The sequence below is a fragment of the Triturus cristatus genome, chromosome 9 (assembly GCF_964204655.1).
Source record: "Triturus cristatus chromosome 9, aTriCri1.1, whole genome shotgun sequence".
In the NCBI taxonomy this organism is placed as follows: Eukaryota; Metazoa; Chordata; class Amphibia; order Caudata; family Salamandridae; genus Triturus; species Triturus cristatus.
The window spans coordinates 741,613,962-741,640,748 of NC_140592.1; the positions used below are offsets into that span (position 1 = coordinate 741,613,962).

Below are 26,787 nucleotides of genomic sequence, written 5' to 3' on the forward strand. Positions count from 1 at the left end.
TAGCCCGGTGGATAGTTAAATGCATCCAAATATGCTACCTCAAGGCTAAACGTACACTTACAGTTCCCCCTAGGGCGCACTCCACGCGTAAAATAGGGGCTTCTATGGCCTTCTTAGGCAATATTCCCTTAGAAGACATTTGTAAGGCAGCCACATGGTCTACCACGCATACCTTCACTAAACACTATTGTGTTGACGTGCAGGCCAAACAACAGGCCTCCGTGGGCCAGGCTGTCCTAAAAACTTTATTTCAAGCTGCTGCAACGGATACAGGCGACCACCGCTAAGGGGAGCACTGCTGTATAATCTATCCTCAGTGTGTGATCTGCAGCTCATATGCCTCGAACGGAATATGCTACTTACCAGTATGCATCTGTTCTTGGCATGTAGAGCTGCAGAGTCACACACGCCCGCCCGCCTCCCCGGGACCTGTATCTGTTCCAGCATCCGTCTTACTTAGACACTACACATGGACATCCTTTCTTTCTTTTCTATATACTCCATCTTTTCCCATCATGGCGAAAAACAATCTGCCGATGGAGTGGATGCCCATGCGCACTGTTGTCCAGGGGAGGAGTCACCAACCTCGTGACCAAAGGCTTCTTCCGAAGACAACAACAACCTGCAATCATCCGAGCCCAACACCAGATGGCGATCTTATCCTCAGTGTGTGACTCTGCAGCTCTACATGCCAAGAACAGATGCATACTGGTAAGTAGCATATTCCTTAGGGTGCGATTTAGGGGCCTCAAGGTCACTAGCCAATGGGCTACTGACCTTTGGGTGACTACACTCTTGGTGTGCTCATCTCACGTGAGGGAGTGGGCATAAACCCTAATCCTGATTGGATAGTGCGTGCCATCTGCAAGATGGCGGGCACTGAAGAGTGGGCTTCACCGCGCCTCCCCCACCTGAGGGGAGGGGTTGGCAGAGGGGGGCACACCGTCTGGGCTGTGCTAATTTTTCCTGCCCGTCTTCCTGCCGAAAAGAAAGGGAGACAGGAAGGGGACCTGCTCCTGATAGCATAAGAGGCTTGGGGTCGCATTACAAAGGCGACAAGGCCTTTGAAGCTCCCCTGCCACAGATGGCTCTTCCTGGCCTGGGGGAGGTGTGACCACCTCTGCCCAGGAAAGGCTTTGATTCTGGGCTCAGGGAGCGAAGGCTCCTAACCTCAGGAGTCCAGAAATATGCCTTGCGGTGGCAGGCTGGTGTTTATCAGTCAGCGAACCCACCAGAGGCTGGTTGTTTTTCAGGGTACATCTCTAAGATGTCCTCTAAATGGATTGTATAAGAAATTCCACAATGGCATTAGTGTGTGTTTATTATACTGAGACGTTTGATACCAAACATCCCAGAATTCAGTAAAGCCATTATGGTGCTGTGTAGTTCGTAATGACAAACTCCCAGACCATATACTCTTCATGGCTTTACTGCACTTACAATGCCCAAGAATGGACTTAGACACTGTAGGGGTACAGGGATCATGCACCTGTACCATCACCAGTGGCATAATGGACCCAGGTAGAGGGGTGGCTGACCTATGCCATAGGCAGTGGGTTGTAGGCATGGCACACGGATGTGTGCCATGTCGTCTCTTCACTTTTCTCTGCACCAAGACACACAGCCTGCAATGGCAGTGTGTGTGTGTGTGTGTCAAGGTACAGGACCTCTAAGGGTGGTACAATATGTGCTAGAGGCCTGAGGGGGCCTTCCCTGGCCACAGTGCCCTTGGTACCCATGGTACCTTTGACAAGGGACTTGCATGTGGCCAGAGAGGTGCCAATTGGCTGTATAAATATACAGCTTTAGGAAAGGACACAGGCTGTGGGAGCCTGATTAGCAGGGACCCAGGGCACATTAAGACAAAGTGCATCAGAAATCTGGTAAAACGTGTGGGGGGGGGGGTTACCGCAGCAGAAACCCAGCTTCCTACACACACTACGACAAATAGAGAGCAAGGTATTACCTACTTTTACCTCTGCCTTCCTTTGGGGTTCCACTGGACTCTGAGCGAACTATACCTTACTTTGTTATAGTATATACATGCCAGATTCCTACAAGTCATAATTCGTCATTTCTTAATCCTCTAGGAAGTGCTGCTAGCTGCTTCTCTGGTCTCGTCGGTAATTACCACTTTTGCAGCGTGAATCTTTTATGCATTTTTTATGCTGTGCATTATTCCACCATCTAGTGGTTGGGTCCGGAATTGTAGTATTTTTTTTTGTTTTGTTTTTTGTAGTTGGTGGGTGCCAACATACCACCATTTGGTGTTCCCCTGTGACGTCGATGTCCTTCCTCCAGACGCTCCCACCTTTTGTCGCCATCTTCAGATTTTTTTTTCCGCCATTGGGTCTGGATCGATACGGGAGGAGCTCCAGAAGATTGGAGAGAAGAATCAACGAAAATAATCAAAATCAACAGGAGAAGAACTACTTCGACGTTCTGGGCTTCAATTCTGGGAACTGGGACACAGCGAAGAGGAAAAGACTAAACTTCAACGTCATACGAAGAATGCGCATACAGTTGGCTCCCTGGGCGTGGTAATGGACAAGACACCATTCAAGGTCTGCGACAATTATCACCACAATTACGCCCAGAAAGATCAGCATCCGGTCTGCAACCTTTGCCTGCCGCTGGACCACCGCAGCGAAGATTGCAACGCATGCTCAGCATTCACCCCCAAAACTTTGCGGGTAAGAGAAAGCCAGAGAAGAGCAAATTGCAGCATGCAGGGTTAAGGACCACCACCGTCGCTTCGAGACCTGGGTCTCTCCAGCGAAGAGTAGGACAACGTCTCCGAAGGGCCTGAAAGAGAAGAGGACGCGTACGTCCCAGTCGTCGAGGTCAAAAAGAAAACTTCAAAGGAGGTAAGAGAAGCATCGACCTCCAAAAGGTCAGGCAACCCAGGTAAGAGTGACTCGAAGTCCCCGAAAGCAAGTGCGTCCAAAGAAAAACAGGCCGTCGGTTCCTTAGACAAAGACTCCGAGACGGCCAAAACCCAAGAAAAGACAGTCGTCGAAAGACAGTCACGAAAAAGACTTTTCAACATCGAAAAAAGAAAGGGTAAAACAAGCTTTGACTGCGACGTCGTCAAGCTCGAAAAGAAAAGCCGAAAATCTTGACGCGGAAACACAAGCGTCCGAGCTAGAAAAGAAAAAGAAGAGGATCGGAGCTAAAATGGCGAGTATCTTGCAACGCAAGAAAGATTTCAACGAAAAAATTAAACAATTCGAAATTCTACTGAAAATTTCGACCGACGCCGAAAAGGACATCGAGGAACTAGAGCCACCGACAACCCCAGAACCGGTCAAGTAAGAGGAGGAAGAAGAATACTTCTTCGAAGTCGAAGGGGAGGAAGAGGACCAAACATACCAAGGTTCGGCAACTATGGAGCCACAAGACCTACAGTGGCAAGATCTCGACGCTGAGTCACCAGAAGAAGTGGTGGACACATATCCATCAAGGCTTTCTCCACCAGATTACATTGGGATGTACAACCAAGTCATAAAGAAAGCAGCAGACACTTATGGAGTGCAATTGGAGGAAGAAAAGCCACTATCATGTTTCCTACTAGAGACCTTGCTGCCTACACAGACAAGAAGCCAATTTCTTCCAATGTTGCCAAGAGTACTGAACCAGGGTAAGGAAACCTTTAAAGAACCTGCTACATGCAAAGCAGTCACGCCAATAGGGGAGAAAAAGTGCAAGCATTCCTTTAAGGATCCTATGTACATCAAGGGGTCTGTACCAGCTGATTCAATTACAACTTCAACAGTTCCGAAGAGAGCTAATGTACCCACCAATGTTGGTCCACCACCAGACAAGGAGAGCAAGAGATTGGATCTCAGGGGAAGAAAGATGGAAAGAAGTGCGGCAATACAGTGGCGCATTGCAAATTCAAATGCATTAATCAACAGACATGCATATCAGCATTGGGAGGAATTAGGTGAACTACTAAAACACCTGCCAGACCAATTCCAAAGAAGGGCAAACAACTTAGTGGAAGAGGAGAAGAACATGGCGAACACATGTTTAAAATCAGCCCTAGATGCTGCATAAATATCTAGCAGACAGATGATGATCGGGGTTACTGAAAGAAGACATGCCTGGCTGTGAATTTCAAGTTTCAAACCGGAAGTACAGAATAATATACTGAACGACAAATTAAACCAACTAAAGAAAGAAAATGAAACAGCAAGGTCCATGGGGGCACTACAATTCAGAGGCATGCGTAGAGGCGCACCTTCACGGAGACTTGCAGGCAGGGGTAACCACCAACCTGTAGCCTCGCTCCAGACTTTTCAGCAAGGTTACCAAGGAGCAAGCCAGGGGCAACAACAGGGCCAACAACAACAAAGTTGGCAATACCAACATGGAAGGCAATCCTTTCGAGGGCGCCCTCGAGGAAGGGGCCAAACAAAAAGAGGGGGACCACAAACCACCTCCAAGTGAATTCACTCAAAACTTTGCACACCCTCAAACAACAACTCAGAGGGTGCAACAGAATACAAGCGCAAAACAAAATCATGGACCTATAAGTAACCAATTCCTCCAACACGCTACACCAGTAGGAGGCAGATTAACATTACGTCAGACAAATGAATATTAAACATAATGCAATACGGCTACTGCATAGAACTTGCAAGACAACCTCCAACCAAAAAGCCAACCAACAAGATGCATTCAGCAAAAGAACTAGCTCAATTGCTGGAAGAAGCACAGGAACTTCTAAACATGAAGGGCATATAGAAAGTACCACTAAAGGAAAAGGGTGTTTACTCCACGTACTTCCTCATTCCAAAGGTAGACGGAACTTTACGACCAATACTAGACTCAAGGTTCCTAAACAAATTCATAAAGACTGAAAAATTCAAAATGACAACTTTATAAGAGGTGATACTTCAGCTGCAGGCAGGAGACTACATGGCAACTATAGACTTGAAGGACGCATACTTGCACATCCCCATGAACAGAAAACACAAGGGTCTATTAAGATTTGTGATCAACAGAACACACTACCAATTCAGGGTGCTAGCATTCGGACTGAAATCAGCACCAAGGGTCTTCACAAAATGCCTAGCAGCAGTAGCTTCCTACCTAAGAAGGCAAGAAGTTCATGTATATCCATACCTAGACGACTAGCTAGTAAGAGCAAGCTCCTACAATATCTGTAAACAACACATACAGCAAGTCATTCAAACATTGTTCCAACTCGGTTTCTCAATACACTGGGACAAATCGTCACCAGAACCAGAGCGAATAAAAATGTTCTTAGGCACAGAAATAAACACGAGACTTGGGGAAAGTATTCCTAAGCAGAAAGAGAACATTAGAAATACTGAAGGAGACACATCTATACCACAAGGGGCAAGCTCTGACAGTGAGGACAGTGGGGAAACTGCTAGGGATGATGGCTTCATGCATTCATCTAGTCCCAAACATTCCACTATACATGAGACCATTCCAGGAATGGCTTCAAGAACAATGGTCACAGGCAACAGGGAGTTGGGAGGCTCTAGTAGTTGTCACACAAACAGTTCATCAAGAAATAGTGTGGTGGAACACAAAGAACATAGCATAGGGGAGACTTTTCACACAACCAACTCCAACAGTGACCATCACAACAGATGCATCCCAGCAAGGATGAGGGGCGCACATGGAGAACCTGATAGTAAGGGGATTGTGGATGCAACAGTTTGCGGTAAAACACATCACCTTCCTGGAGTTGAAAACATTGTTCCTAGCCTTGAAAGCCTTTCAGAAGGAACTTTACGGAAAGAGGGAGCCAATACAACAACCATGTTTTACATAAACAAGGAGGGACACAGTCCTTAGCACTCTCAACCCTAGCCCAACAACTATGGAGATGGGCGATCCCAAGATAAATAGACTTACTAGCAATACATCTGCCAGGGAAGGACAATGTAGAAGCAGACAGGTTGAGCAGGCAAACTTCTGCATCCCGCGAGTGGGAATTAAATCAGTCAGAGCTCCAAAGAATATTCAACAAATGGGGAGCGCCGCAAATCGACCTATTAGCAACTCCCCACAATGCAAAATGCCGACACTTTGCATCCAGGCAACCGTGCAAACAGTCCCTAGGGAATGTGCTATGGATAGACTGGTCAGGGATATTTGCTTACGCTTTTTCCCGTACACAGGGTAATCAACAAATGCAAGCTCAGCCACATGATATTAATACTCATAGCACCCCAGTGGGCCAGACAGACCTGGTTCTCTCAGATAATGGAGATAACTCAAGGAGCAATGCACAAGTTTCCAAAAAGAAAGGACCTCTTGACAATGCAGAACGGAAAGGTGCTACACCCAAAACCAGAGAGCCTAAGCCTGGCAGCATGGCTCCTGAGGACTTAGAATTTGCTCACCTCAAGCTACCAGGGAGCACAATGGCAGTACTCAGAGAAGCGAGGAAACCTACAACAAGGAGGTGTTACACAGCCAAATGGAAAAGATTCTCTCAATGGTGCCTTAAGGAAAACCTTTCAAAGAAGAGCAGAAGAGAATCAACAGTACTAAAGTACTTAACATATTAACTACACAGTAAACTAAGCTACACATCTATAAAGGTACACTTAGCGGCTATTGTAGCATACACAAGAGGAGAGACAGGAACAAGTTTTTTCACATCCCATCTGGTAAAAAGATTTCTAGAAGGAGCAAAGAAAATAGCACCTCCAAAGAGGATGCCACCACCTGCATGGAACCTCAATGTGGTACTAGCGCAGATGATGAAAGCACCATCTGAACCCCTGCATAAAGCAACACTACATATGCTCACACTAAAGACTGTGTTTTTAGTTGCTATTACATCACTACAGAGAGTAAGTGAATTGCAGGCGCTAACACTACAAGAGCCCTACTTCCAGATACATAATGACAGAATAGTCATGAGAACTGACCTGCAATTTATGCCAAAGGTGGTATCAAAGTTCCACATAAACCAAACGATACAAATACCAAGCTTCTTTCAAAAGCCAAAAACACAAGCGGAAAGGGCATTACACACCCTGGACACAAGAAGCACAGTCATGTATTACATAGAAAGAACCAAGGAATACAGGAAAGCAAAACAATTCTTTGTATCATTTGCCAATAGTTGTGAGAAGTTGGCCTGATATATGATGTCACTAGTTCTAGTGCACACCTTGTATCAGTCCAAACAACCCTTATGGTGATTGGTTGTAAAGTCAACCTTATAGACCAGCTATCCTAGTGGTAGCATGGACAAGAGCAGTCTTAGGTTAAACTCTGTATGGCATGTGAAGCCAGCTGTTCTACCATTATAATCCCTTGAATACCAAATGAAAGGACACCACACCAGGTATATATAAAATTAGAATGTATTTATTCTAACATATACCCTCAGCACTCTTTATGAGTTCAGAGGTCTAAGTACAAACAATTTCTTAAGTAGCATACGTTAAGTTACACAGGAAAATACAGTTAGGCCCAGGGGCCACGCAAACCATATATTAAGAAAGTGGTATAAGTACCACGTCACGAACAGGGAGTAGGCCTAGGGCCTAGGGAATCGCTGGGGCTACACTACCCTACCAATAGTTAGGAAGTGGGAGGCCCACGGGAAGCGTGTGCAGTGTGGAAAAACACACGCGGGTTACATTAAAGTCAATGGGAATGTAACAGTTAGAAATAGGGAGAATACGGACACTTCCGAAGGGGGGGGCGGAGCTAGCTGCGCTGGGAAATGGCCGCCATGTAGGTGAGCTCTCCCGACCGACATGACAAAATGAAATCATCCTGTGTCACACGGCGACACTAACATCCTGTAAATGAGCGAATATGTGCGGGATACCTACTGCCACAACATCCACTAGAAATAACTGCTGTTGCTGACTCCACGAGGCTGCGAGGTGCGCCGATCGACACCGCCGAGAGCCCGAGCTGAGCGCGTCGGACGCTGAGACGAGCCTCCTATGTGAGACCGGGGCGTGTGCGGCCTGATCCGGCTGCCCGGTGCTGCCTGTGTCTGCGGCGTGGGGACGGAGACGGGAGGACGCGGTGACACGCACCTGCCTGAAGCTGCTTCCTTGTGCGCTCCTCTTGATGTGCCGGTGAGAGGGGTTGCTGAGACGCCGGAGCGGTGAGCGCAGAGGCGGAGCGGCCGGCGACTGCGGATCCGGATGCGGAGGCCTAGGCTGCATCAACGGGAAGGCATCCGACCACAGCTGGTGAGGACTCGGCGTTCGGAGAGGCGCTGCAACTTGGAGGTGACGCGGGGGGATGCTGAGCCGCCCCCCCCCCCCTTTCTCTTTCGGCATATGCGGGACAGCGACGAGGCACGGTGGGTTTGAGGACGGATTGGGCCTCCGAGTGACGATCCTCTATTACCGGGAGGGCGCGCTGGGCCCCTATTCATAAAAGGACACTATTTACAATAAGAGGAAGCAAGAAATATAAAGGGGCAGATTTGTGCTTTCCCAGTGATTGCCCAGTACAGCGCCCGGACGGAAGTGATCGGGCGGCCCCCTCCGATATAGGTCAGTCATCTAATAACAACAGTGCAGTACCCCAGGGTCCACCTTTAATATATTTGGGACCCACGTGTCGCCTGATACACACCGCGAGGGAGTAACATACACTGGCAAAATAGCAAGGTGAGACGTGGGGTCTCTGGATGCGGTACAGTTGCCGGATTATGTGGGTGCTCGACGGGGCTGCCTGGCGCCAGTTACTTTGATTGCCGGAGGTCTCTGCTGCTGGCGGGCTGGTGCGATAAATGCAGAAATATCCTACTGTTTCCCGTATTGGCATCGGGGGACGGCTGCGAGCTGACAGGTCGTGACGGATACCAAACATAGATAAGTTGCTATTGCTATACTGTCGGCTCCCGGTGTACTCCTGGTAGGATGGGGAAACCGGAGAAAAATCAGCCGAAACTGCACTTTGATCAGCAACGGAAGGCGCCAGAAAAGATCACTGAAACACCTGGATGAGGCCCGATAGGCGCTACGGATGCGACGGATTCAGATGAGGCGATGGATTTCAAATCAATGTTCGCGGTAAAATACAAGCCACTCTATCAAACATAGACGGTAAAATAGATACCCTAACATGCCGGGTAGACCGTATGGCTGAATGCTTGGACAAACATACGGAACGAATAGACACAGCAGAGCGTCGTATATCGGAAGTGGGAGATCTGCAGCAGCAAATGGAACAGAAACAGAATGCAGCGAGAAAAACTATACAGAATCAAAGACTGAGGATTTGGAAGCCCGATCTAGACGCTGCAACGTACGCATTATGGGAGTGGCGGAAACCACTCAAACAGGAAACATGGAACGCTACATCGAGACATTGTTAATCACGATGTTAGGCAGAGAAACATTCTCCGAGGTATTTATAGTGGAGGGTGGGCATAGATCTCTAGCACCGCCGCCGAGGCCTGGAGCACGGCCGCGACCCATCATTGCCAAAATCCTGAACTACAGAGACAGAGATGCCGCGCTCCGAAGGGCCCGTGAGTTGGGAGATCTTGCACATGAAGGAATGTCAATATCAATATTTCCGGATTTCACTTCGCAGGTTCAGGAGGCACGTAAGAAGTTTATGGATGTCAAGAAAAAATTAAGAGAGATAACATTTCATACGCCATGCTTTATCCTGCTCGTTGAAGATCAGTGTAGAAGGAAAAAGCACCATTTGTAATGAACCAAAAGAAGTCCTCAAATTCTTGCAACAGCAACACCCACACACTCTGCGCCGTAAATCTCCAAGGGGCCAGAGTGTAGAACAGGACCGAACATCAGATGTCGAATAAAGATAGGATAATATATGGTGGTGTAAGAGGATGTAATAGAGATTATATTATCTTTAAAATGCAGGTGCTTGAATAGCAACGTGTGGGATGTGACACGCAAATGTAATGATACAATGATAACTGTTGTGATGAATCGGTCACTCGGCTGTAGCGTAGCTGAGTTTGTTAGCGGGCAACTACCGCCCCCCTGTGTATACCACTGAAAGTTATTTGGAACGGGGGTGTTAATTTGGGGAGGGAGTAGCGAAGGGAGAATTGGAGTTTTACCATTGTTGATGGGAATTGTCTTTGCCAAAGTTGGGGTGGTAAAGTGGGTGGGGGTAGGGAGGGATGGGGGTTTTGATATATTTAAGAGAAGCTTTGTGTTTTGTTCTGGTGATTTTGCATATAGGAAGATCTTGATATATGGTGTGCTTGACGCCGGAGGCACGGGGAATGCACCGCACTATAGGACCCCCGGCCAATTATACAGTATAGTGGACACTGATGTCACATAGTAGAATGGCAAATACGCCGATACGATTGTTAACTTGGAATGTTAGGGGCCCAAATAATCCCAAAAAAATTAGACAGGTATTGGCGTACCTTGATAGGCATCACGTTGACATAGCCCTACTTCAAGAAACGCATCTCTCACCACACAAGGAGAGACGATTGGGGCTTAGATGGGCGGAGCTCACAGTGTCCGCAACCTACTCATCCTATGCTCGGGGGTGTCAACTCTCATACGTAGGGGCACCAAATTTGTATTAGATGAGACGATTGTTGACCCGCAGGGGAGGTTTGTTATAATTACAGGAACACTACGGGGAACAAGGGTTGGCATTATTAATGTATATGGCCCTAATACGGACGATCCCGCTTTTTTTCAGACATTACTGACTACACTAAGAACATTACCAGAGTTGGAGATAGTGTGGGGGGAGACCTAAACGTCACATTGGATGCCAGTAAGGACAGATCACCAAACACCACAGAGTATCATAAATGAGCAGTATTCGTTTTGCAAAATGGGATGACAGAATTTGGCCTACACGACATTTGGCGTGTCCATCACCCTGCCACATTGGAGGGTACACACTCATCCACGGTGCATGGCAGTTGGTCAAGACTAGACCACTGGCTCATTACTGAACATGCTACCACATGGACAAAGGAGGTGCGGCACCTTCCACAGACCCTATCGGATCATAAACCGGTCCTTTTAGCTTTACTGGTCCCGACATATTCACCCCCGCCATTTGTATTGCGATTCAACGCCGCAGCCTTACTGGATCCCATTTATAAAGAAGAGATACATAAGGCGATAGAAGACTATTTCGCGAATAATGCACGCTCGGTTGATAGCGCAGGGGTGCTCTGGGAGGCATTTAAGGCAACGCTACGAGGGGTGTGCATCAGCACACACGCGGGAATATTGAAAGACATACAAACCCAATTGAAGAACTGTGAGGATAGAATAAAGGCCCTGGAAACTGAGTACGAAAATACACACACTGCACTAGCATTAGGGAATTTACGTGAAGAAATCAGTAGGTACAATGAACTCGCAGAGGATGAAATAAAATACATAGGCCGTCATTGTGCGGCACGAAGGCTGGGAGAGGGAGGTAGGCCGGGGCGGATATTGGTGCATAAGATACGACTTGAACATAAGCAACACACTGTCACAAGATTAGAGGATAGAGAGGGGCGGATACACTGTGATACACAGTGAATACTATCTACCTTTGCGGATACTTATAGAGACTTCTACAGCACCCAACATCGGAGGCCGAAATACTAAATTATGTTGAAGATATCGCACTGGTGTGGCTGTTAGATTCACACCGTGAACACCTGGCGCGGCCTGTGACGGAGGAGGAGGTACAGCTAGCTATAAAATCTCTGCCCAATGGTAAATCGCCGGGGCCAGATGGTTATACTGGAGAATTTTATAAAGCATACTCAGACCTCCTGGTCTCACACATGCTTGCAATGTACGATGAAGCATATAATAATAAAATTTTACCCCCGACACTGCGAGAGGCACTTATAGTAGCCTTGTTAAAACCTGATAAGAATCCGGAAAAAGCAGAATCATACAGACCCCTTTCACTAATAAATACTGATGTTAAAATCCTGGCCAAAATTATCGCCACACGCTACAACCATTTATGTCCACAATAGTTCTGCCTGATCAATCGGGCTTTATTCCGGGGCGATCGACTGCAAATAACTTGCGCACTATATTTGCCCTGCTGCATCAATTGAATCCGAAACTGCAAGCAGTGGCAGTCCTATTGGATGCTGCCAAGGCTTTTGACTCTGTCAAATGGTGCTATATGTTTGCTATATTAAAAAGAATAGGATTACCGCCTAGGCTGATCAATTGGATCACTCTGCTGTACACTAAGCCCGTTGCCCGCGTTAAGGTAAACAGACACATATCTGACACAATACATATACAACCAGGCAAGGCTGTCCGTTGTCCCCACTGCTCTTTGCGATAGCACTGAAGCCATTGGCTTGTAAAATACGGCAGAACTATGCACACACAACATTACAATTCCGGCTAAGGCCCATTAGCATATCATTATACGCTGATGATATGGTGTTATATGTGCGGAATCCTGAAGGAAACCTGTCGCCGCTGCTGCGCGAATATATAAAATTCGGAGGGCATTCAGGATTGCAAATCAATTGGGATAAATCAGCAATAATACCATTGACAGTCAATACCAAAGCGCCAAAGCTGGACTTTCCTCTCGTGTGGCAGGAAGATTCTGTTAAATATCTTGGAATCTGGATCCACTGGGAGGTGGAAATCGTGCTACGATCCAACTATGGGGTGGTGATGGACCGCATAGAGGCGCAGATAAGTAGGTGGATTAATCTCCCTCTCTCACTAGCAGATAGAATATCGTTAATAAAAATGGTACTATTGCCTAAACTGTTATATTTATTTGTTAATATCCCGATACCACCGCCCATCTCACTCTTTAATAGAATACGGACGGCCTTTGCTAAATTAATTTGGGCTGGGAAGCAAGCTCGTATCAACTTGCACATCATGACACTCTCATACGCAGCGGGTGGCTTCGCAGTCCCTGACATGTACATATATTATCTATGTGCCCAGACACAATACGCCTACTATTGGTATCACCCAGTAAAATACCTCCCACACCTGGCGGTAGAGGATGGAGACGCGGATCCGATACCTCTATCACAAATACTGCCGCATACACGAACACATCTTACATCAACGTAAATCAATACGATACGCACTACATCGCAAGCATGGCAGCGCATCAGTCAACTAGCGAATAAGACTCCGTTATATGCACCGAACTTACCGCTGGCGCACCACCCTGCTATATCTGTCACACAAGAACAAAAGAGTATGAGGATGCTAGAGCAGGTGGGAATAAGGCAGATGGGTGATCTATATCCCGATGGAGCCTTTATTACAACTGACGAGCTGTCCTATGTCCGAAATCAATCGCTGCTCTTTAGATTCACCTATCACAGGCTCAGAGCGGCCATAAGGGAATTCTATCCATCTTTCCCCGAAGAGCCCCTTAGTCTTCAACCATTACAAACGTTGATAAATGCGACTACACACTCCAACTTGATATCAATACTATATAAAATGGTGCAAACAGAAATAGCAGCGGATACTTCTAAAGCACGAGATAGATGGAATAAATTATTAGACACTCCATTAACCGATGAAGAATGGGTTACATGTTGCACGCTCACTACATTACTCACAGCTAACGGAAATCATACATTTTAAATACATACATCAAGCATATTACACCCCAGCTAAACTATATAGGTATGGACTACGTGACACTGCACAATGTAAAAGATGCGGTAGTGATCAGGTTGATTTCATACATCTTTCATGGGCTTGTCATAAGATACAGCAATTTTGGGAAGCGGTAACTTGCCAGTTAGGAATGATGGTGCTGGGCACTCTACCGTGTGAACCCCGACTATGCCTCTTAGGCCTTAATATACCAGCAAGATTAAAAAAAAAAGAAACTGATAGCCATTATGTTGTTGCTGGCAAAACGCAGAATTGCAATGCACTGGGACAGTAAGACATCCCCCACTCTCACCAGCTAGATTGTGGATGCTGTTTATTGTAGGGATAAATTTGCGACGTATGCAGAAGAGCTGCTAACAAACTCTAGGCCCTCGGACATTTGGGAACCTTTGACAAAATATCTGTGTGAACGTCAGGATCTACTTCCAAAAAAGAAATAGTTTGTGTGTCAGGTTGTTGGGATTGATGCGCTGTGTTGGATTGGACAATTATGTGATGTTGGGAGGCATGCATTGTTTGATCGGGCACTAAGTTGTAATTATATGGTCATTACTGTGTAAATTGTCAGAACATTCAATAAAGTTTTAAAATTAAAAAAAAAACACGTCCGAAGAAACTAGGAGGTACCAACTAAAGACTTAGACACTTGGATAGTCAATATCCACTGGAGCACCGGAGTACTCGCATTACCTCACCCACAGGAGACGGGTGCATAGGTGTGAAGATGTGTCGGGTGTCGTCGCTGGATCCTATGGATGCCTGAAGAACAGATGCTGGCAGGCGGCCAGGAGGAAGTTGTCCGGTGGATCCAAGGATGGATCTTGAAGGAGGAACACCTGCAAGCAGAGGGGACAAAGTCTGGGTCACTAGCCAGTGACCGTGTGGAACCAGGAAGGAACCAGGCAATGTTGTGCAGAACACAGGTGATGTCTTGAAGCTTGTCTCTGCAGCTGCGTGGACCAGGAGGTGTCGAGGACGACCAGAACCAGGGTACGAGCTGTCCCACGAAGGATCTTGCTGATGGCGGAGTCGACGTCCCGATTGGAGTCAACAAGCCTTGGCAAAGGCAACCCACGCGGAAATGGAAATTCGCTTCAGGTGCAGACCAGGAAGGTCTGGGGTGCTTCTCTTTCACAGGGAAGCAAGGGCCAGTCTGGAGGAGCCAAACCAGCGTTGGAAAGTTAAGGGTTCGTCGTCACTGAGGCTACTAGCCAGCGGGCCAGCAACTGGACAGACGCGTCGAGCAGGAAAATGCAGAAGGCCCCCACGCAGAACTCGTGGAGTGTGGAGGGCTGATCTTCGGTGCAGATGGTGCTCGGGGTTGGGGCTTCTCAATCCCCAGAGCACAACTTCGAGGATGCCTCAGAAGCTGCGCTGGAAGCTACTTGCCAATTTTCCCAGGTAGCCGGTCTCACGTCTCTCGTCGCCTCCACGGATCTCAGCTCGGCTGTGGATGTGGATCAGGGTCGGAGAAGTCTGGAAGTCAAGGCGCTGGTCGGGCTCTGCAGTCGGTTCCTCGTAGAACTTGGGCAAAGCAAACAGCAGGTCGCTTGTTGGTGCCTGTTTGCACAGGGTGGCCACTCCTTGGCCACAAGGGAGATTCTTCAGTCTTCTTGTCGTCGAATGTCGAAGGTCCAGAGTTTCGTGTCTAGTTTCATTTCAGGATAATCCAAAGTCCTAGGGACTCAGCTCCCACTCTTATACTAATCTGGGGGGCTGGTTTACTTGCTAGGTCCCTCCTATGGGTGGGACCAGGGAGGGGGGTGGTTACACCCCCTTCCCTTTGTCCAGTTTCGCGCCAGGGCTGAGGCTGGAGTGCCCCAGCACCGGTTTGAACCGGGCTATGCATGGGACACCTTGTGTGCCCCAGGCAGTGTCTCGTTTATTTCATCCCTCCCTGCCCCAATACACTAAGTCCTGTCTGGGGTGGTGCTAGCACCTCCCAAGGCAGAAAACCTATTGTCCAAGCCTCCCTCGCTGGAAGGACTCCCAGCAGCAGGAGGTCAGACTTGTGTCCGTGGCAGCAGCATCCATTTTGTGATGCTGGGGCTCTGGTTAACTTTAACCGGGTAAGTAGGATTTCAACATGTCTTCTCCCTCTAGAAGGGGGGAATACTATCCTCATCGTCAGAAATGGTGTGGGGGTAGTATTCCAAAGTGTTAGACACCTTACACGACATGTTTTGATAAAGCCAAACCATAGTTGCCATAACCGCGAGGATTATAAGGCACTTTAAGAGTATATGGTAGGCGATATCATAGAACAGCTATAAGGACATGGTTCCGAAAGCTGCAGACAGGCTCAGCTCATGCTAGAGCACCATCTCACATGTTACCAAGCACTCTGCCTCCAGGATTGTTAAGGCCTGCCATAGGAGTGGCTGACAGGTTACCCATGTATCTATATATGAGGTAGGTATAGGGATACTACACCTAAGCAAGGGGTGATTACACAACCTTGCCCCAGCTGAGTGATCAGCCAGTTGTGTCATGATGGGAGGCCAGCCAGGGGTGGCATAATACATGCTGCAGCCCCTGGTAGGCCTAGGGTACACCTATGCCCTGGGTACCTAAGGTACACTGTACAGGGCCCCATAAGGTAATCCTTACCAATTGGGTTATGTACATAAAGTACATAGTATGAATTTAGAGAGAGAACAGCTGGGCTGTGGGTCTGATTAGCAGGCCCACAGCCACATCTAAGTCGAAAACCAGTAAAGCAAAAGCAAAAAGTGGGGGTGACCATAGGAAGCAGACCCTACTCTCCTACAATAGTTTTCTCGGAAAACCAGTGACAAAGAATACCATTGCAAGATGGATTGCACCAGCCATACAGTTATGCCACAAACAGGCAGGTCAAACATTGCAAGGAGCACCACATGCTCACTCAACAAGAAAGAAAGGAGCAACAGTCGCTTTTCCAGCAAATACGCCTATTCAAGACATTTGCCAAGCAGCAACATGGTCTTCAGTGCATACTGTGTGGATATTCAAATGAATAAAGAAGCGCAAGTAGGACAAAAGGTCTTACAACTTATATTGACAAACCAATGCTCATCTTCCACCCAACCACCACAAGACTAGCAAACCGCTACAAAGTCTATGCACAGCATAGTGAATCCAGAAAAGATTCTCACTGCAAAACATATACTTTCTTATCTGTCGGTGTAGTTTTGTAGCTTGGAGAATTATCTGGATTCACTAGCGAACCCACCCTCCTCCCCCAAAAAGATGAGACTGGTGGAAAGGAGGATAGAACAAGGACAAACAATCAGGAAAAGAAAAGAATCCGAAAATGGCGACCAAAGGTGGGAGCTACCGGGGGAAGCACGTCGACATCACAGAGGGACACCAAATGGTGGTATGTCGACACCCACCAACTACAAAAGAAAAAAAGAGAAGACATACTACAATTCCGGACCCAACCACTAGATGGCGGAATAATGCGCAGCATAGTGAATCCAGAAAATTCTTCAAGCTGCAAAACTACACCGACAGGTAAGAAACTATACGATATGCTGCAGCCGTTTCTCTGTTCCCACTGATAATCCTCATTCTAAGTCCTCTAGGCAGTGCTGCAGCTGTGTCTATTTTTCCCACTGGCAATTCCCCCATTCTTAGTTCTCTAGATAGTGCTGCATCTTTTCATACATCCACTACACTCCAAACCAAAACACATAGGTGTGAGAAGCTGGGTTTCTGTTGCAGTAACGCCCCCCAACACTTTTTGCCAAACTACTGATGCACTTTGACTTGATGTGCCCTGGGTCCCTGCCAATATGGTTCCCAGGGCCTGTGTTCTTTCCCCCAAACTGTACCTGGTACACTGAATTGGCCACAGGTCAGCCCCTGGTAAATGGTATGACAGGTACTCAGGGCATTGTTACCAGGGAAGGCCTCTAAGGGCTGCAGCACTTATTGTGCCACCCTTAGAGGTCCTGTACCTTTACACTCACACACTTCCTTTGCAGGCTGCGTGTTTTAGTGCAGAACAAAGTGAAGAGTCGACATGGCACACATCCCTGTGTGCCATGCCTACAACCCACTGCTATGGCATGGATAAGTCTTCCCTCTAGCTGGGCACTATACCAGTGGTGAGGGTACAGGTGCATGAGCCCTGTACCCCTACAGTGTCCAAGTCAACTCTTAGACATTGTAAGTGCAGTGCTGCCATTAAGAGTATATGGTGCTGGGAGTTTGTCATTACGAACTCCACAGCACCGTAATAGCTGCACTGAAATCTGAGAAGTTTAGTATCAAACTTCTCAGCACATTAAACCCACACTGATGCCAGTGTCGGATTTAATGAAAAATGCACACAGAGGGCATCTTAGAGATGCACCCTGAAATAGGACCAGCCTCTGTTGGGTTCCCTGACTGGTACTCACCAGCCTGCCACCACAAGACATGTTTCTGGACCCCTGGGGATTGAGCCTTTGCTCCCAGAGCCCAGAACCAAAGCCTTTCCTGGGGGGAGGTGGGCACACCTCCCCCAGGCCAGGAAGAGCTATCTGTGGCAGGGGAGCTTCAGAGGCTTTGCAGCCTTTGTAATGCGACCTCCAGCCTCTCCTGCTATCAGGAGCAGGCTTCCATCCTGTCTCACCTCCTTTTCAGCTGAAATACTGGTGGGAAGAATTACCCAGCCAAGAAGGTGTGCCCACCTCTACCAATCCCACCCCTCAGGTGGGGGATTTGAGGTGAAGCCCACTCTTCAGTGCCCACCATCTTGCAGATGGCAGGCACTACCCACTCAGGTTTAGGGATTGTGCTCACTCCCCCACGTGGGGTGGGCAATCCAAGGGTGTAGTCACCCTAAGGTCAGTAGCCCCTTGGCTACTGACCGCAAGACCCCTAAAACACCCCTAAATACAGTATTTAGGGATCTGAAAGAAACACGTTAGTTAGATTCCTCACCTTAGAATATCCCCAGGCGTCAGACTGGATCCGGAAGATTTTTCGTCAGCAATACCCCTTGCGCGTCGCTAGGCGTCGTCTGCGGCTCCGCGTCCGTCGTCGGCGCCGTGCACCGATATGACGTCGTCGGAGTACTTAGACGCCGCCCTCGCGCGCTGACCTCAGTTCTTTTTTCCGCGCCAGTAAGCGCAGATCCGGGAGAGATACCCCTTTTAGTCTTTTTTGACTACGTTTTTTTGATCCTTTTTGATCTTGTCTCGACTCCGGTGCCGGTAGGATGCCTGGTTTTAAAGCCTGTGCTGACTGCAACCGCTTGATGTCGGTTACGGATCATCACCGCCGGTGCCTTTACTGTTTGGGTCTCGACCACGACGCGGAGTCGTGTTCGGACTGCAAGGCCCTGACCTCGAAGGCTAGACGGGAGCGGTCCCGTAAGCTTCTCGAGCTTCGCCACTCAGCTCCGCGCCCCTCTCGATCCCGGTCCAGGAGGAGGTCAAAGGATCGGTCGCGGAGCCGCAGCCGATGTCATCATCGATCGTCTGGCTCCAAGTCTTCGGGTAAGTCGAAGTACTCCAAGAAGTCCAAGAGGCGACACCGCTCTTCGGACTCCCCTCGCCGGTCGCGCGACTCGGCCGAGGGTCAGGGTGGTTCCACCCCCGCAGCTCCAGCGGAGCTGCAGGCGCCGCGCAAGTCCCCATACCCGCCGGTCCCTGGGACTGACGCGACGCCAGCGGAAGTCAGTGCCTTCCTCTCGGCCATGAGGAACCTGGCTCCGCCGTCGACGCCCGCTGGCGCGCCTTCGGGCCCCGCGGACCCGACTGGGCAACCTTGCATGCCGGCGGCTCCGGCCCGGCGCCGTCGCCGGCTCCGGCCTCGACGCCGCAAGTGCCCGAGGGACTCGTCCCCGCCGACGCCGGTCGACCTCGTCACGCCTCCTCCGCCGGCGTCGACACCGGTTCCACCTCCGACGCCGGCTCTGCTCGGCGTCGTGCCCCAGTTCAGCCCCGCTCCGGACCCGGCGCCGTTACGGCGTCGATGGACGCCGCGTACGGCGCCACTGGAGACACATTATGTCTATCGTCCGGCTCCGATCCTTCCTCCTGTTTACCAGGAATCGGATGACGGGGGCGAATGGGAGGGGTCCGAGGATCCTATGGCCGTTCAGGCTCAGCTGTCACAGGACTGGGCAGATGAACTGGGGGAGGCCAGTGGTCTGGATACCTCACCAGACACTGGATTCATCTCTCCTCCGACTGTGGCTTCGGAGGAGGGTGCTGCTTTCTCTGAGGTGCTGCGCAAGGCGGCCGCAGCCCTTGGGCTCGAGCTGCCTGCCGTGGCTGTGAGAACTAACGTCCTCACTGAGGTGCTTCAGTCTGCAGCAAGCTCCACTGAGCCTCTGCAATTCAATGAGGCCCTCATTGACGTTCTGCAGGGCACCTGGTCCAAGCCCTCCACAGTTCCTCCTGTGGACAGGAACGTCGCCAGGCGCCACCGCCATGCTCCGGGCGACCCCAGTTTTCTGTCCCAACACCCTACCCCCGAGAGCCTGGTTATCCAGGCTTCTACCTCCCAATCCTCCTTCCCGACCGCTCCGCCGGACCAGGATTCCAAGAGACTGGAACAGTTTGGCAAAAAGCTGTTCTCCTCCCTTAGTTTGGGCCTGCGGTCCTTGAACACCGCCTGTGTTTTGGACCGTTATTCCCACTCTCTGTGGGATACGGTGGAGGACGTGCTGTCCCTGTGTCCGGAGGAGGTCCAGACACGACTTACCCAGGCTCTGGCCGATGGGAGGGATGCAGCGCGACATGCTATCAGATGTGGGCTTGACACTACGGACTCGCTGGGTAGGGCGATTTCTACCACGGTGGCGCTTAGACGTCACGCCTGGCTGCGGTCCACGTCCTTTTCGGGAGATGTCCAGAGCACTCTCATGGACATGCCCTTTGATGGCACTCGCCTTTTTGGTGAGAAAGCGGACAGTGCGCTGAATCGCTTTAAGGACTCCCGGGCTACGGCCAAGTCCTTGGGCCTCTCGGCCCCGCGGTCGCAAACTTCCGCCTTTCGCCCCTTTCGTGGCCAAGGAAGGGGTGCCTCCTCCCGTCCGCCTAGCCACCAGCCGCAGAACCAACCTGCGCGCGGTCGCGAACGTGGTTTCCGCCGAGGCGGTTCTGGAGGACGACGCGGTCAGCCCACATCCACCCCGGCAGCATCCGCCTCAAAGCCTTCCTAGTCCGAGCTTTCAGGCCCATTCCACGCCAGTGGGCGGCAGAGTTCGCCATCACCTGCTCCACTGGCGGTCCATCACATCGGACAGGTGGGTGCTGCAAATCGTCCGAAGGGGTTACTCCCTCCCCTTCGAGACGACCCCTCCAGCCATGCCACCGCAGCACCACCGTATCTCGGGGGATCATTTGAATCTTCTCCACGAGGAAGTTTCGGCCCTCTTGGCCAAGGGGGCCGTCGAGCGCGTTCCGAGCCCAGAAGTAGGTCGTGGTTGTTATTCTCACTACTTTCTGATTCCCAAGAAGGGCAAAGGGGGCCTACGCCCTATCTTGGACCTCCGGAACGTCAATGCCTTCCTCCGGAAGGAAAGGTTCAAGATGTTAACTTTGGCTCAGGTTCTAGCTGCCCTAGACCCTGGAGACTGGATGGTAGCGTTGGACTTGCAGGACGCATATTTCCACATCCCCGTCCTGCCGGCCCACCGGCGTTACCTGCGGTTCACGATGGGTCAAGAGCACTTTCAGCTTACCGTGCTCCCCTTCGGCCTTACCAGTGCCCCTCGGGTGTTCACGAAAGTGATGGCGGTGGTCGCAGCTCATCTGCGCAGATCAGGGGTTCCAGTCTTCCCCTATCTCGACGACTGGTTGTTGAAGGCGGGCTCGCCCCAGGCAGTCGTCTCCCACCTCCAGTCTACGGCGGATCTCCTGCATTTGCTGGGGTTTTCCATCAACGTGCCGAAGTCACACCTGAGTCCCTCTCAGAAGCTCCTCTTCATCGGAGCGGTTCTCGATTCGGCGCAGTTCCGGGTCTATCCGCCGGAACAGTCGGTCCGGGATATTCAGGCCCTGATTCCCATCTTTCGACCTCTATCCTGGGTTTCGGTCAGACTAGTGTTGCGGCTTCTGGGGCTGATGGCCTCCTGCATCCTACTAGTGCATCACGCCAGGCGGCGCATGCGGGCTCTGCAGTGGGACCTGAAGTTTCAGTGGGCCCAGCATCACGGCAACCTGTCCGACCATGTCTTGATCAGCAGTTGCAGTGGTGGCTCACGGACCGCGATTGGGTCACGGGCAAGAGCCTCTCCCTTCCCCAACCGGAGCATGTCGTAGTGACGGATGCGTCCCTCCTGGGATGGGGTGGCCATATGAGAGAGGCGGAGATCAGAGGCCTCTGGTCTCCGGCGGAGTCTCGTCTCCACATCAACCTGTTGGAGTTGAGAGCGATCCGACTTGCACTGAAAGCCTTCCTTCCCTCTGTCAGAGGAAGTGTCGTGCAGGTGTTCACGGACAACACCACCGCCATGTGGTATTGCAACAAACAGGGCGGGGTGGGGTCGTGGACCCTTTGTCAGGAGGCTCTGCGCCTCTGGACGTGGCTGGAACACCAGGGCGTCACCCTAGTGGTTCAACATCTGGCGGGCTCTCTGATCGCCAGAGCAGACGAACTCAGCCGCCGGTGCATGATGGATCACGAATGGCGTCTGAACTCCGAAGTGGCGCAAGGTCTCTTTCAGCAGTGGGGAGAGCCTTGGTTAGATCTATTCGCCACCGAAGAGAACGCGCAATGTCAGCAGTTCTGCGCGTTGGAATTTCCAAGGCGGCACTCGCTCGGCGACGCTTTTCGTCACGAGTGGAGTTGCGGTCTGTTGTACGCCTTTCCGCCTATACCACTTCTGCCCAGAGTGCTGAAGAAGATCAGGCACGACCGGGCCCAAGTCATCTTGGTGGCCCCGGATTGGGCACGAAGGTACTGGTATCCCGAGCTACTCAGTATGTTGACCGATCCTCCGATACGTCTGCCCCTTCGGGAGGATCTTCTGTCGCAGCAGCAGGGGACGGTCCTACACCCGAACCTGTCCAGCCTCCACCTCCATGCGTGGAGATTGAGCGGCGGTAGTTGATGCCATTTGACTTGCCTCCTGAAGTCTGTGATATCATTCTGGCAGCCAGGCGTCCCTCCACAAAGACGGTATACGCCTGCCGGTGGAACAAATTTGTGGCATGGTGCACAGCAAAGGCTGTGGATCCCCTTTCCGCCCCTCTTTCTGAGGTCCTCCTCTTTCTTCTTTCTTTGGCCCGGCAGGGCTCTGCCCTGGGCACCTTGAAAGGTTATCTTGCTGCCATCTCTGCCTTCTTGCGGCTTCCTGATCAGCCTTCTCTTTTCAAGTCCCCTGTAGTTACACACTTTCTAAAAGGCATTACTCACACGTTCCCTCCTGTCCCTTTTGTAATGCCTCAGTGGGACTTGAATCTTGTCCTCACATTTCTAATGTGCGCTCCCTTTGAGCCTCTTCATAATTGTCCTCTTCGTCTGCTGACGCTTAAGACTGCTTTTCTGGTAGCCATCACCTCGGCTAGACGGGTGAGTGAGCTCCAGGCTATATCATCAAAGCCTCCTTTTCTCTCTGTTCATCCGGACAAGGTTGTCCTTCGGCCTCGTCCCTCCTTTCTTCCGAAAGTGGTGACCCCCTTTCATCTTGGGCAGTCTGTCACCTTGCCCACCTTCTTTCCGCCTCCGCATCCTTCCAAAGAGGAAGAGAGGCTCCACCGTCTGGACCCAAAACGTGCGCTCTCCTTTTATCTGGACCGCACAAAGCAGTTCCGGGTGGACTACCAACTTTTCGTTGGATACGTGGGTGCTAAGAAGGGGAAAGCTGTGCACAAACGGACCATCTCTCGGTGGGTCGTTTTGTGCATCAAAATTTGTTATTCCGTGGCAAAAAAGGACCCTCCTGTTGGGCTGCGCGCCCATTCTACTCGGGCCACGGCGGCTACTACTGCTTTGGGACGGGGTGTCCCTTTACAGGACATCTGTCAGGCGGCAACGTGGGCTTCGCTACACACGTTTGCCAGGCATTATTGTCTTGACAGCCAAGTCCGGAGGGATGGCTTCTTTGGCCGTTCTGTCCTCCAGGACTTTCTGGTGTGATCTTGGTTCGCAGACCCACCACCGGGGATGGTATTGCTTGGGTATCTATTCTAAGGTGAGGAATCTAACTAACGTGTTTCTTTCAGATGAACAAGTTACTTACCTTCGGTAACGATGTATCTGTAAGAAACATTAGTTAGTTAGATTCCTCACCGACCCACCCATCCTCCCCGTTCTGCGAACTGACATCTAGGGTTAAGGCTATCCCTTTCAGGGCCCTAGAATTTTTTGGCACCAGTGTCGGTATCTTGCATGGCTCTGCGTTCCTGGCGCGGAAGGCTATGTACAAGAACTGACGTCAGCGCGCGAGGGCGGTGTCTAAGTACTCCGACGACGTCATTCCGGCGCACGACGCCTAGCGACGCGCAAGGGGTATTGCTGACGAAAAATCTTCCGGATCCAGTCTGACGCCTGGGGATATTCTAAGGTGAGGAATCTAACTAACTAATGTTTCTTACAGATACATCGTTACCGAAGGTAAGTAACTTGTTCAACAGCCCTGAACCAAGAAAACAGACAAGAACCAACTACAAGAAAAGAAGGACAGAACAGCTGTGCCGAAGCTAACAAGAGGAAGACACCCACTTACTCGGCCCCAGCCCTACCGGCCTGTCTCCACCTCGACCCTGCTCCTGCGAAATCCCGGTGTGTCCTGCAGCCAGTAACCTCGAAAACACCGGAGGACCTGCCTGCTTTCAACCAGAAAGACTGTGTCTCCTGTGAACACCAGATTTGTTAATCCCCAACCTCTGGTCCCAGACGGAAACCGCAAATCTGCCCCACTCTTCACCAGCCGTCCACGGCCCAAGCGTGAGTGGACAAACACCACGAGGAGGTCTCCCCAGCAATCCTGACTCGAGATCCTGCTATCCCTGACCTGCCTCACGCCTCCAGCCGATGCCTGCAGCCTAAATTCGGAAGGTCCCCCCAACCGACCAGGAGCTGGTAAGAAGATCCGACCCTAAAAGGCACCCCTACACCCAACGCCCCACTGCCTTGGGTTGCCCAAACGACGGTGCCTAGACATCACCTCCAACATCCCAACTTACCTCTGTAAGTGGTGGTCGCACCCAGGAGACCTTCGTTCCCGAGCCTGTAGTGCTTTTGCAAACCGGAGACTCCCTATTGGAAGCTTCAGGACTTCCAATCTCAAAACAGCACTCGGGACCCGGCCGCCCCAGTGCCGCTGATTGTGCATCTTTTGTGCTGGCCTAAACCCCCATTTGCCCTGAGCTTAAGTCCAGAAGCTTTGCTACCACAACCCAGTGGCCTGCTTGTCAGCAACCACCAACCGGAGGTCTCCTATCCCCCATTGGATAACATTGGGCCTCAGCACTCTGCACCCGGCCACCCTAGTGCCGCTGAGGGTGTAACAAGAGTGCATCCTTGACCCTGGGGGGACCCCAAAAGTGAAGTTGGAAAACCTAAAGAAATTCTTTAAAATTGTACTAACTAACTAAAACGATTTTACTTACCTGATTACAGGAAATGTCCCAGTGTACTATCCAGGTATACTACGCTGTTTAAAAAAAGTAATCTCAAAAGTAACTTTCCTGTACTGTTACTCAAAAGCCCGTTCAAAGTATATGTACTGTATTTACAAAGTTCTCAGTGACAATACTGTAAGTCAAAACAAAGTGCATATCCAATTACAATTCAAACTGTGTTACAACTGTGTATTTACTGCAAAGTATTTATCACTTACCTGTGCCAGGCTTGCTTGATTCTAGAAGATAAAATACCTAAAAGAATATTTATATACAAAACCAATTGATCTGAAGTTAAGTCTGAGTCTGTACAACAAATTCTTAACACTGTCCTCTGATAAAGCCTTACTGCTTGACCACACTACCACAAATAGAGAGTAATGTGCTATCTAACTTTATCTCTGCCTACCTTTGGGGTTCCACTGGACTCTGTGCACACTATACCTCACTTTGGTATAGTATATACAGAGCCAGCTTCCTACAATAGGTAAAAGACATTGTCATTTACAACGCCGATAGCTCTAACTCTAAAAAAATAAAAAATAAATGCTAGGCCTATTGCATTGCAAATGCTTGTTTCAATTTTCTCTTTGTATGTGCCTAATAGTTTTTATAATTAAACACAAATTACCTCTTCTCACATACTGCAATGTGGTCACATAAACATGCCATTATGGTTCAGAAAACTTCTGTAAAAAGCAGGCCTGTCAGGTTTTTTAATGGAGGTAACACTAATTTTATGGATTTTGATGTGGCTACCTTCATCTAAAGATTGACGTTAAATAATTGATGAAAAGGTGTCCTGGGATCCCCGTAAATGCATGGAAATATTCTATGTTTATGACTTCAGTGGAGGGATATGTGTGATGCAGAAAAAGGAATACAAGTAAGTAACTTTTCCTTGTGTGGGTTTGTTCACATGACTACTTTTGGTGCAATGGTTATGAATATTAGCTTCTATAGCTCCTTTGTCTTACCAGGGAGAGAACAGCATTGTCCTTCATGGGAGGGCCTGTTTTCTGTAAGGGGGTGTGGGGTTGATGAAAGGAAGAAAGGGCGTGCCTTTTTGACCTTTGAGTTTTCTTTCCAGTTTAAGGAGTACCCTGTATGTCTACCTCAAACACAGCCGAAATGTGAGGAAACAGAAGGATCCCAGTAAGTGACAATGTCCTTGTGTCTTAAACTCTTTCATACAGATGTATGTGTAACCAAATAATCCTATAAGCGATTCCATTCTTCTTTCACAGGAACTGCTGTGTGCCTCAGAGTGGGTTGGGAGTAAGGTGGGTCGGAGTCTGAGAACAGAAAATTACAGAGCGTGGCCCCCAGCTCAGTGAATTGATCTGTGTTCAAACTGATTTCAACCCCTGTTCGGTGCGTTTCATTCTCCACTGTAATCTAGTCTGTTAATCTAGAATGCCACAGGAACCCTTGACCTTGTATCATTTTATGCTCCTAAAGGAGGTTATTGGATCAGTGATCTCTCCTGTGAATCCACTTCTCATTCTGTTGCACTGCTGAGACTAGTCTCCTGCCTCCAGTTCCCATTTATTACTTTCTTCTACATCCTTTGAGCTTGTTAGAATAAGCACTTAGTAGTCTTTCCATATCTCTAG

General features: G+C 49.7%; 1 protein-coding gene across 5 annotated transcripts in view; it reads left to right on the forward strand.

The window, feature by feature from the left end:
- Positions 1 to 26,787, forward strand: part of LOC146798697 (nuclear RNA export factor 1-like) — an 801,269-nt gene that overhangs the window by 464,081 nt on the left and 310,401 nt on the right. For all 5 annotated transcript variants that reach the window (XM_085626008.1, XM_085626009.1, XM_085626012.1 and 2 more), the window contains exon 15: positions 26,262 to 26,326. In XM_085626008.1, coding sequence (XP_085482134.1) covers positions 26,262 to 26,326 — 65 coding nt within the window. The remainder of the gene's footprint in view (positions 1 to 26,261; positions 26,327 to 26,787) is intronic.